The sequence below is a fragment of the Limulus polyphemus genome, unplaced genomic scaffold (assembly GCF_000517525.1).
Source record: "Limulus polyphemus unplaced genomic scaffold, Limulus_polyphemus-2.1.2 Scaffold211, whole genome shotgun sequence".
NCBI lineage: Eukaryota > Metazoa > Arthropoda > Merostomata > Xiphosura > Limulidae > Limulus > Limulus polyphemus.
The window spans coordinates 54,924-68,524 of record NW_013665821.1 but is presented as its reverse complement, the minus strand read 5'-3'; the positions used below and the strand labels follow the sequence as shown (position 1 = coordinate 68,524).

General features: G+C 33.6%; 1 protein-coding gene across 1 annotated transcript; it reads right to left on the bottom strand.

The window, feature by feature from the left end:
• Positions 1-1,423: 1,423 nt before the first annotated feature.
• On the bottom strand, positions 1,424-13,325 carry LOC106478432. The gene is made up of 5 exons (XM_022382028.1): positions 13,292-13,325; positions 10,349-10,504; positions 6,103-6,369; positions 4,679-4,798; positions 1,424-1,824 (listed from the first exon to the last, which is right to left on the bottom strand). Exons 1-5 carry the CDS (start codon positions 13,323-13,325, stop codon positions 1,424-1,426), a joined length of 978 nt encoding a protein of 325 aa, XP_022237736.1.
• Positions 13,326-13,601: the final 276 nt, after the last annotated feature.

Below are 13,601 nucleotides of genomic sequence, written 5' to 3'. Positions count from 1 at the left end.
ACAAACATTCTTGTTGTGTCTACTAAATTCGCAGAGTGTCCTAGATATCATTAACGTATTGAATCATTCTTAAAGTGCTAATAGAATGGAAGGGCCATAAGCAGAAGTAGCCTTGCTTTTGGAAGGCTTTTCATAAAAACCAAAACAACACTTTGGGTCTCATTGCGTTTCTTGAAGCAAGAGATCGAACCTTAAAGTTGTGCAAAGTTTTATATAAGAAACTAGTCTAGAATATTTTCTCTTGTTCAAAGCTGCCAAAAAAAAAAAAAAATGGCAATTTTTGTTCGATAAAATTCACGACTTTAGGGTTATATCATATTCGACCATTACATCTGCTATATAACAAGTGTTATATGCTGTGAAAGATGTGTAAACCTACTCCACAATAATTAGATGAACTTTAGATTTTGAGCCTACAGTACATATATTGTATTCATTATAGCATGTATTATTTTGTTAACAGTGTAATGCATATTAAATATTGTTACATAAACTAAACTGTTATATAGCGTTACATGTACAGAATAGTTATATAGTTTGTACGGGTAGTTGGGACAGTCTGTAGCAATGGCATCATTCAATTGAAGAATGGTTATTGAATTAAGGATATAGACCTTCATCTTTAGAAAATGTCACAACCATTAAGTCAGAAGTGATGAAATCAGGGGTTTCTGGTAGCTAGACATGATGGAAATAGGTAATACTCAATTGTAATATATATATTTTTTCTAAAACTTTGTAAAATTCTGGCAAGAAGGATTTTCTTTTAAATCTTTTGTACCACTATTTCCTAAACGTAATAGATATCCCTTTATTGAAGAAAGCGACTTAAGTAAAGTGAGTACAATAGAATAAAACATAATACATATATACTTGCAGCTCCACATTCACTTTTATATCCTTAAGGTACAAAAAAGAGTAATATGCAGGTCATGTCTTAGTATATATATTGTACCTTAGTCATACACAAACAACCTACTAATGAGTTGTAAAAAGAAGCGTTGCTAAACATTACGCAATCCATTTTAATCAAGCCAGTAATAAATCTTTTATATGCAATTGTAGCTCAATCTTGTATTTATAGATCTCCCAAGAGATTATTCGTGCATAACTTTGGCCCCAAGTAAGTAAAATGAAGCAAGACGATTATCTAAATAAACAAATGAATCAAACCAGATTGTAACATTAACGTGAAGTTTTCTTTTTCAGAACAGATTCATCGCTATACTCCGGATTTACAGAAAAATATTATTTTTGGTGTAATGCATTTTAATTTTCTTGTTTAAATTAATAATATCATAGTGCTATTTGATATATATCTTTAATCACAACACCTTCGAAACTTTCTAACTACGAACTTTTATTCATTATGTTAAAGAGTTCCACTAAAATACGAGCTTTTAAGTTCCACATGAGCAAAGTGCTACTCACCAACAATATCTTTATTTGAATTAGCTGGGATATTGTTTACCAGTTTATCGTTCAGTCGTCCTCCGCAGAGACGAATACTGGCCAGGATTATGTAATCTGTAGGACAGTCCTGCATTCCCGCCCCAGCAGTTGTCAACTGTTGACCAGCACCACCAGCACTCATTTCAATGGCAAAGAAAGGAGATGCTTGAGTTTGTTGTTGTTGGTTTGGTGCTTGCATAAATTCAGGAAGGAAATACGTCATAGTACAAAAGCCCACTTCTTTCCTAAAGCAGATGGTGTAGTCAAGATTATTAAAGTAGCCTTGGTCAGTAATCATAACATCAGATACGTAGTTGAAGCTTTGAAACTGACCTTGGATACCCGTGTGGTACTGCAGACAATTTGGAGGTGCTGTCCAAGAAACAAAAAAGTGAAGCATATGCTACCAAAGCGCTCACAACTATGCTGATATATTTCTATCTTGAAAGAAAAAGATAGTTGTACTACCAGTTAATACTAAAACATTTAACTAAGTTATTTAACAACGAGTAAAATGAAAAGATAAAACATTGTTTATATGCTTATTTCACTATATGTTTTATCCGACTATTCTAAAAACAGATTTTCGACAAAACATCCTACGACGTATTGAAAATTTCAAACAGTAACGTTTAGTGGGTTCTAAACCTCATACAAGCTCGGTTTCCCATTGGTTAATCTAACTACGTTATATATCACAGGAATTATATCAAGCACTTAAGTGGCTAATGACTGAATCATTAATTATTCACAGGAAAGATATATACTTAAAGGAAATAGTGGATGCATATAGGGAAACCTTTTAACCCAAAAGGTGACATAAACAAAATGGTGATAATTGGTGGCATACTGCATCAGGGTTTAGTTTCTTATTAAAGTTGGGGGCCTGGCATGGCCAGGTGGTTACGACTCTCGACTCGCAATCTGCGGGTCGTGAGTTCGAATCCCCGTCCCAACAAACATGCTCACCCTTTCAGCCGTGGGGGCGTTATAATGTGACGGTCAATCCCACTATTCGTTGGTAAAAGAGTAGCCCAAGATTTGACGGTAGGTGGTGATGACTAGCTGCCTTCCCTCTAGTCTTTCACTGCTATATTAGGGACGGCTATCGCAGATAGCCCTCGAGTGGCTTTGCGCGAAATTCTTAAGAAACCAAACCTTATTAGAGTTACGATGGCAGTAGATTATTTCAAAGTTATACGATTTATATTCAGTCTTATCTTGGATCCACATTATTATAAAAGCAACTATGAATATATACAATTTCCTAGTAGACCGGAATTATAATGACTCAAAATTAACCTTGGGTAGAGGTGAATTTCAGGCGGCATACGCAGTAACAGTAAATTATTTTAAAGATGGTACTGAGTGCTAGCACAAAATTATAGCAGTATAATTTTTTACAAGTCTTATTATCATGTTCAGTTATAAATGAGCTTTAAAAATCATGTTTTTATGTAGAGAAGAGGAATATGTGTGTGTGAGGCTGACTTGTGAACATATGCATACATGCCTTGCAGGTATAGCGAATACCTGCTTACACTTTTCCAGACATTCAACTCTTGTCTTGTCTATTCATTATTATATAATACTCAACAATAACAACGAATAACAACATTATAGCGAATACCTGCTTACACTTTTCCAGACATTCAACTCTTGTCTTGTTCATTCATTATTATATAATACTCAACAATAATAACGTAGTATGTTTAATTATTTTTAAACTTAATTTGTATTTCAGTTTATAAGTTTGTTTGTTTGTCTGTTTTGAGAGCAAAACCACATTGGGCTATCTGTTGTGTCCACCGCTGGGAATCGAACCCCGGACTTGACTTACTGTGGTCCCATTGGGGGAACATTTTATAAGCAACCTAATGATTTTCAACCCGCACATTAAACATGTGTTTGTTGTATAATATTTTACAATATAATTTTGTATCATAATTCAAATAGAACACAATACTCAATCAACTAACATGAACATAAGTTACAATTGATTTCTTGTAAATAAATTCTAAAGTTCGTTCATTATTTTAAAGCTACATACAAAGTATTTTAGAAACAGCTTTAGATGAAAAATTTAATTAATGTAATTAGTCCTTTATAGATTTCAATTACATTTCAAGTATACACAAATATTATTCAACGTATACGTTATTTTAATGCTATACAGAAGCCAGCCGAGTTCAGTAAAAGATGCGCTAAATGAATTATTCATACTAAATTTTTATTTTGCTTGTTTAGTGGTTATTGTACCGGCCTCAGGATCAGAAGGTCCAAGATTCACACCCGCAGTATGCCGCTGAACACACTCCACACTTTCAGATGTGAGCGCGTTATAAAAATTACTGTATAAGCTGCGGGTGCTGCTTACTGGTTGTCCTCCCTCTGGTCAGCAGCTGTAAATTAAAGACGACTATGACTTAACCTTGAGATCATTTATCTGAGCTTCTAGCTCATGTATTTCACAAAAAGCCATTCAGGTTGAAAATACCAAACATATTTGTCCGTCGCACCTATAAAGTGCTCTCTAGGAGTGTGCTTTTGAGAATAAGACGTCAGTGAAATTTTAAAAGGTATTTTAATCAAGAGTAAAAGTAGTAATTGCTAATATAAAACTTCTGGTCAAATATTCTTCAATATGTAAATCGTTAAAAAATTGGGTCTCGGTTACTTTCATACAAATAAAAGTACAAGCATAAAAGCAGTGGTTATATTGTGATTTTGAAAGAGGTGGAACTCCCTTTTATGATCCACTTTGTAAGAGCAGCGCGGATCACAGCATGGAACAACAGGGCACTTTTTTCTCCCAAACAAAAAAAACCAGGAACGCTAATGTGTTGAATCCTCAAGAAGCGGCGTTCTGTACCGTTCAGCTTAAATGTAACTCCTGAGTACAAGCACAAATAATCAAATATAAATAGACAATACGACAAAATTATTGTAAGTCAAGAAGGAGTATGTTATCAGGTTTTACAATGAGACATATCGTACCTTCATTGGTTAGAAGTCAGAAAATGCCTGCCTAGTATAGCGTGAAGAAATTACACTAAGTAAACTAAAGCTGATATAAACTTAAATATAAACTATAACCCTTGTATATATAAGGTTTTCAGATATGCCAATAATGTTTCTCTGGGAAGTGATTCATTAACTAATTGTATTTAAATCTATGATGATGATTCGTTTTAATAATTGTAATGCAAATAGGTTTAATAGTCACCAAGGTTTCGACTGTCGCAGTTAATTTGAGTCACCCTGATGTCGAAACTTCGAGCTCGACTTCCTTGAGAAATGACGTTGAGTTGAATTGGTCCTTCTGTCCCAGAAACCTCCAAGTAAACTGAACCAAAATATATGACACAGATACAATGACACTTGAAGTTCTTAAGGTGATAACAAAATATCGATTCAGTATCTACCAATTAATAGCTTAATTTTTGTTGTTGTTTTTAAATAGTGTAACAATGTTCAATTTAACGTCATTTTTAAATTAAGAAAATATCATTTGGTGTTTGATTTACTTTATTAAATACTAAGATATTGCTTAGGATATTATGTACCAAAGATAACAATTAATGTTTTTGTTCTAGTCACAAACAATACATTGCTTTGGATATAACGGATAACGAAATCCTGATTGAATTTTGAGTATTTTGGTGCTCTCTTGAGATAAAACTTAAAATAAAAGTTGAAAAAAATTAATTTATGCCAATATGTTGCTCAGATTCTTTTATCTCATCTCAACCTTGCGAATGGCTACATTTAGCAACTTTTCCCCACCCTGTATCCCGAAGTTGTCATATATAATTTCTCGTGCCAATCAAGGTGCTAGAAGTTAATTGTTAGAAGCAAATTATTAAAGTGTGGATCATTATTCTACCCAAGATGACAACAACACTGTTCTACATCCATGACCCAACAGTTTGATATAACATATAACACATGACTGCCACTTCACATTCTTTCAAGAACTCAACCAAAATCTGCGATACAACCACTCAAATCGAATAACACAGGGTTATTTTTCCTTTTGAACCTGCACTTTAAGTTCTTACTTGCAGGTTAAAAGCCGATGATGTTAATGAAAATATACTTTATGACTTACTCCCAATTCTTAAACCATTGGAACTCTACAGCCACCCTCTTTCAAAAGTACCAATCTCCCACTACAACTAGTGAAGACGTAAAAAAGTTATAAGTCTTCTATATCTATTATAATTATTATCAACAACAGATATGGAATATATTACTTTCTTATATTTGCTCAAGTTTAATGGTTTATGCTGGCCTTTTCAGTAATCCAAGAGCTCTGAATGTGGCCCTTTCCAAAAGTTCTATACTAGATGTACAATTAAGGTTGTACTTAAATCCTTTATTGAATTCTCATATCATAACAGGGTGAAGAGAAAGTTTTTTTAGCATGCTTGATTTTGTTCCTAAATGCCTGACACAAGGAATATAACAATAGCAATGTTTGCAAAAACCTGTATTCATAAAAGAAGCTATATGACTTGAATATAGGACAGGAAAAACAAATTAGTATATAAAATAATAGGGCATTTGAGATAGTAATTAAAACTTTTAAAAGTGGATTTTTAAATATTTTCATGAATTATCTTATGTAATAGTAATAACAGAACTTACGATGTTGTCCAGTATTAAACCCACACAGAGGAGGAACAATGCTATTTTGGCTTTGACCACTGATAACCAATCTATCTTCATTACACACACCAAATGTGGGGTTTCCAATGTCGAAAGACAAAAAGTCCAGTCGAAATTGGCAAACGTTAGAATGTATTTTTCGAAAAGACGCAATACATGTTCTGGTTTCGGTGTAGGTGCTAGGAAAGTTGGGGTTCTGAAAGTAGGTGCCGTTGTTTAAGCTATTACTGTCACATGATATTTCAACTGTAAGTAAACAATAACATCATATTAGGTAAACACAGAAGCAGTTGTCATTTAGCACACAATTTTTAACTGTTGATTTATTCTAATGAACATGTATGTGATACTTCAGGGCTAATCTGAAACCATTAGAAACATAAAGAGATTACTCATACAGTAGTTACACGTGAAAATGTATAAATAACACGCGGAAAAGAAGTTACAATTATGAAAAATAGATGAGGTTTGTGTGTGTTATTCATGTTAACGAATAGAAAGGATCATACCGGTTCTTGAACAATTTCTTGTTAGGGAAAGGTATACACACATCTCTAATATAACATGAGAATGGGATAGAATCGTTGTTATTTTCTTTTAATTCTAGACATTTAGAGCTGTGGTACATTCACACTTTGGACCTTACCGTAATAGGCTCAAACATTTATCGGTTTTGTTTATTTATTCAAATTCGAGCAAAGTTACACATGGGCTATCTGTGCCATCTGTTTCAAATTTTGAAGTGATACACTAGGCAGCTAGTCAACACCGCCCATCACCATTTCTTAGGCTACTCTTGTCAGACCAACTAATGGATTTTGACCGTCACTTTTATGAACGCACCCACGGCATTAACCACAGTTCGGCATGATAACCACTTATGGACTTCTGTAATTTCAACATCAGTAGGTAGGACACAACTTTACTAAGTCAGTGTAACTTCACCCCTATTGTTGAATAAGATGGAATGACATCTATAACAATTCATTCAAAATGTATTTTACAAAGCATATTCTTTCAGTCTAATCTTCTTATGGTATATTTATGTGTTTCATGTGATTACCATTATTTTTCACTATAGCTTGCATTCATGTGAAACAAACAAATGGCAATACAGGCTCGGTTGAGTTGACCGACCACGTGACCTCTTTGTTTTCGTTTAAAGTCTTTATAGATTTTATACTTCTAACGTTTAGTAATAATAATAATAAACGAAAATTGGCAGCCTTTCAGTAAACATTATAAGTCTTTCCCATACAAAAAATCATATTTTTAGTGAAGTATTTTTAATAAACTAAAAAGAAAAAAAGATGTGACCGTGAGTATGTCGAATATTTCAACACTATTTGTTTTGAATAGTTGGTCTGTAAACTGATTTTCATGTTAAGATTAAAAATAATTTTCTTCATCTCAAAAATCTCAAATTTCATTTGTGTAATCTTTAAAACCTTCTACACACTTTTCAAATGTTTGTTTTCAGTAAAACTTTGTATTTTATGTGTTATTTTCTTTACCCTAACTATATACAACGTTGGTCATTTTGACGGACTTTAGAAAATCGAAATAAATCTAAATTACCCTCTTTTTTCTTTCTAGAATCTCTTCAAATTGTAACATGAAACTACATTTATTTATCCTAAGTAGCTTTAAACTCGTATACAGTATACATATAATTGTAATTAAATGTTATTGCTTTATTGCCTTTCGAACCATGGCTAACTACTATTGGCACCATTATAAATTGTAAATCACTTGTGGAACGTGCAGCTCACCTTACTCTGTCCAATTACGTTAGCCACTAGCTGCTTGCGTGTGTTTGTGTGTGTTCCCGAGTGTGCCTCGTGAAACATTTTTATTATGCTATTATTATCATTTATTTTACCTAATCTAACCTTAACTAACCTAAAGAGATCCCTATTTTTACATTTTAGTTACTTTTATAATAATAAATAAAGAATAAACATGAAAAACAAGAAATAAAGTACTTACCCCGTCTTCTTTCTGTTTTGCTATCGACTGTCGATGACACTTAACCCTACTTTTAATACTAATAGTAGTAATGCACTAAACAATTTTTATTTAATTAAATAATGCACCAAAAAACATAGAATAATAACATACAAAAAGCAGACAATTTCCTATAACTACCACAATTTTTCTGGCTTTCTAACTGTGCGACAAGAGCAATTAAAAATTCATCTTCTACTAAAAGAGAAATTGACAATTTTTCGTTCATAATACAACGTAACATAATACGTCATTTGACAGATTAAATTATTGTTTTTTTTATTTGTTATAGCTAATATAGAATTAAACTCGAGAGAGAACTATTAACCAATCCTGAAAGAGAGGATGTGAGCAGGTGGGAGGTGGCAAAAGGGGTCTGATTTTCTAGTTGATGGATCTGTAACCGAACAAATTGAAAGCTATAAAAATTATGGTTTGTCTGAGCAATGACGATCTTATAATGAGTAATTTACGTTAATTTCATACTTATTGGAATGGTGGTGAATAAAACAGAGAAGATGGGATGCCTACAGAAAATGTATCACGTTTCTCACACTAGATGAAATTCAGGATTTTTTGAAATATTGCCTTATAAAATTAAGAAGTTAAAACTTATATACTATTAAAATATGGATTATTACCTACGATTTTATGCTATACTAATTGGTATAACATAAACAAAAAGTAGTTTAAAAGAATTTTGAATATAAGCCACTAAAATCTCGTGACATGCGCAGTAAGTGATGCCCGGGCAGAGAGAGTTTATGATATTTTTTGATTGCCAGCAACTGTCTTATCATCATATGCTACATTTTAGGTCCCATAAGCATGGCTAATGTAATGTCTAGAGACTATGCTTGTAATGCGTATGCAAAGTGTCTGTTGATTACACATCACCTGAAAGCATTCCACAGTACTGTAGTGACAGTTTTTGTGATGTTGGGGTGGAACATCATCATTGATGAGAATATTTTTATTCAAAACATCTTTTCCCTGAAGTTTAAAAATAACAACATATACCAACATGGGCAAATATCATTATCTGCTTATGACCACTGTGCAAAATTCATTATTTGCAAGTTTCTCAAAGAAATGACACTCGATGACCAATTTACTTGTGAATCCAACCCACATTGTAACCTTATCATCATGTGGATTGCTTTTTCCCAAATGACACCATTGCAAGTGTTGACCTGGCCATGGAAAAAGTGAGCCTCAGTAATTCAAGCGATGTTGTCTATACTGTTGATGATTTCAACTCAAGCTATCCCCAGTGGCTCAGCATTAAGTCTGACAGCTCACACTGTTAAAAATTGGGTTTTGGTACTCGTGGTGGGCACAGCACAGGTAGCCCATTGTGTAATTTTATGCTTTACAACAATAACCCATTGAACCATAAATTGAAATGCAAAGTTCAGCACTTCATGGGTGATCTCTATTCTGTAAGGGTACATCGTCAATGTCTTGTGCCTGAGGTTCCAGACTGTTAACTGTGAGAGTCTGGAATGACTGGAAATTTGATTGGTGCTGCATTTCCTGTGATCACAACCTGAAAGGACGTTGTTGAAAAATCATTATGACTTCCATCAGAAAACAATCTTGTTTATTAGGTGAGTCTCATTGCTACATACTCCTCTTCATTCGCTGCTCTTACGCCAAAAGAGTCTTGATGCTTCCACAATGTATTAAGGTTGCTGTAGTAATACTATATGGCAGGAATTCTTACGTTAGAGATGATCTGTTAAGATCATTTCTAAAAGCAAAATTAATCCTGGCATATTTGATGCTAGTTTATACAGTCTCCAGTATGCAAATTTCATGATTTATCCCGTGAAATTGTTTTTTACTTCATCTTTTAGTTACGTTATCAACCATTATTGTTCTTTAATGATTATTTTTGAGTCATGCTGCAAGTGACCTGAGTATGACCGCTCTCCCATAATTTAACCACACGACTTCATGTAAATTCAGTTAATTGCGAAGAATATTTCATTCTAGCATTCTTTAATATTCTATGACTGTAATCATATGTAAGGTTTATTTGCATAAGTCGTCGAGTTTGACTTATTTGTAACATACAAAGGAAAGAGACAAAATAGTCCCTAGCATACATTGTCTCAACCCTGACCTCTTTATATATATGTACACTAACGCAGGTAACATACACCATTACTTCAGCACAAAGTCTCTGAAGTTCATATATTTGTGATATACTTACACAGGCAACAGACACCATATCCTCCAGCACACGTTCCCTCAGCACGACCTCCTCGCGATACACATTCTCTAGCAGAAAAACATATTCCTGTTCGGTTTACGCTACTTGTGTTGCAGGCATCGTTTTCGAAGATAGCCAAAGTGAAAATGCTAAAAACTGTGAGGAGAAAGAAACACTTCTAAGAAACTAGATTTATATGTGACACTTATGTTGGCACTCTCCGATTAAAAACTGGGTTTTGTTCTCATTTGATAAATGTATTAATCTTTCAATTTATTCCAGACCTAAAGAATATAGAAAGAGTTTTCTTAAATGAGATTCAACTGTTATTTGGAAATTACTGATACAAATAAACATGTGATTCATATGTCTTGGATTTAAAATTTTTATGAATACTTAACAAGTTATAATAAATACTATCAGAATGTAGTATCTCAAAAAAAGTCTTGTACTAAATTTTTACCCGTAGTTTAGGATTCTGCCTATTAGAAATTAAGAACTCAAGGTTTACTTCACAAACATACTGGATACTCTCATAAAGTGTTGTTTGTCAAAGACTCAAACTATTTAGGAATAACTATATTTTTTCAGTTGGCCTAGAAAATGAATTATTAATGAATTTGTTACTTTTGCGAAACCAACTAAGAACTTTATTCTTCTTAAAATATCTACTGAAAACTATAGTTTTAATCTGCTTCAGCAATGACCTATACAGATAATTTTAGTCTCATTATTTTGTCATTACACTCGCCAGTGTCAAGAATTGGTGGTATTTTTTTGAACTAAGTAAATATATATGTATTATGTTAAGTTGATTTTGCACATCGATCTACACTCAGGGTTGGTCATTGTTGCGCGAGTCAGAGAATCAGGATGTTCATCACCACTGAAAAACATGACATCAAACTAGTCTGCGCACTAGGCTCATCCTAAGATTATACAATACCAGAGGTAGTTTCAGTTTAACCTATGTTCGATCTCTTGTGATATAATTTACCATATAGTTTGATCCTACTAAGTTAGTTTCTTATCTTGTCTCACTAGGTTCATTCTGGGATGGTAAATTTAAGACACATTTCATTCATACTAGATTCATTTTTCTATTCAGCCTTAATAAGTACATTCTGGTGTGATACATTTTAAGATACATAGAGGGTTGATTACGTTATATTAAAACGAGTTTCAGTATGCAAATCAGCAAGTAACGTAACAACCACAGCATTTATCAGAACTACATTATCACATAGTTAGTGTGATTGTCAATGAAAATCAATCGCTCTTGGGAATGATATGTAACAGCCCTTGTGAGAGGGAGTGTGAACACAGCTTCAAACATGGCGTCCACGGCATTCCGAGGGGTGTGGGGGCAACGAACACAAAATCCGTTATTGTATTCGGTTTCAGGGATCCTGAAAACCTACTCCTAGACCCCCATCATGCCTGAGTAACCTTCCTATCAGTTTTTAGCTACGCCATTAGATGAAGACACACTCGAGTCACCCCAATTCTGCCTACCTAGACTGTGAGACGAGTTTGCCAAAAAACAAATTCACAAACACACAACATGATTTCATACAGGAGTTAAGATCGAAATCAGTCGTACTTGTTTCATGTTCGTGTAAAAGATTTAAAAACACAGATCTGTTGTTTTATTTTATCTTTAGAATCTTTATTTCTTTGAAGTTAAGCACAAAGCTACACAATGGGCTATCTGTGCTCTGCCCGCCACGGGTATCGAAACACGGATTCTAGAGTTGTAAGTCCACAGATATACCGCTGTGCTACTGGGGGGCAAGAATCTTTAGAAACAGTTTCTTTCTGCGTAAAATCACTTTTCGTGGTTGAACATTCCGATTGATTTTTAAAATGTTGCTATATTTTTCTTTAAGCTTTAGAGAAGTAGATAATAGTAATGTTACAGTGTATCAAGCCTTTGATGTTCTTGTCTTACTAAACCACAGTTTGAAGAGCTAAAATACTAAGAAAGCATGCTGGTATATATTATTCAAATGTTTGACGCATTGTATTAAATACATAGTTACTGCAGTGGAATAATATGTTCTAATTATTAAAATAATATATAATCCAACATATATTTTTAAAGAATGTTCACACATATTTGTGAAATCAGCCTCGAAGCTAAATTTTCCATAGTAGTGTGGAACGGATTTTGTATAAACATATATTATATTCTTTCATGACAAAATAACTTAAGCTATATAGGTTTTTAACAATATTTCACATATCGTAAAACAGCGGAGTGATTAGGGACAAAAAAAATCTCCGTATCTAACTTTACTATTAATTTCAAATGCATTATTAGTTGAATTACCACAACGATTCCATATATATTAGCTCTAGTGCCTAGGCTTTCTGTAAAACACAATACAGCATTCTTAGAAGAACTAATCTGCTTTTTATTATAGCTGATATGTACAAGTTTACAACTGTTAGTTTCTTTTCAAAACCATTTGTGTATAGCAGATGTTCATTGATTGTTTTAAATATGTAAGATGAAGTGTGCTTCTTTTGTAAGTCTTTGTAGCTTTTTAAACATATTTTGTTTCTTTCTCTGTAGCATGCATGCATATCATGTCCCTTACCATCTATATTTTTTAATATTGATTATTTAGTTTCCACACTGTCATGGCGGCAACACATGGTCCAAGAGGTCTGATATTATCTTGTTCTATCCAAACAAGCCATTTCTCTTTTGTTAGATGACATTTCTGTCCGCAAGAATATTTCATTGTATTTTGAACCTGGATCAACACTACTTAGAACTGGAATATCCTTTGCTGACAGAAGTATGACATCAACTGAACTTGATAGGTGACACTTGCTCACAGAGAACAGAGTTTACGAGGAGACGATCCCCGCTGGACAAAGCTAATGTTTGAAATCAAGGCACTTTCTTTGCTCCAGTTTTGCATGCAGAGATACTTTTTGAAGTTCGTTCAATGTTGAGGTAATCCATCTTGCAAGAAGGAAGACTTTAAGACTAACGGGTGCAAGACTCGGAGTGAGGACTGTCTATTGTGGCAAGTGGGTTCATGCTCAGTTTTCTTCGTTTTGAGGTTGTAATAAATAAAGATTTTTTTCCTTTTATTTAAAGTGTCAAATTTCCACGAAACGGAGACACATCCAAGGTTCTCAATTTTCATGTAATGGTTTGAAGACAAATAAAGTATGTGGATAAGTAACCCTTTTGTAAATCAGTATTGTATTCCATCTGTTGGTGTATATAGATGTG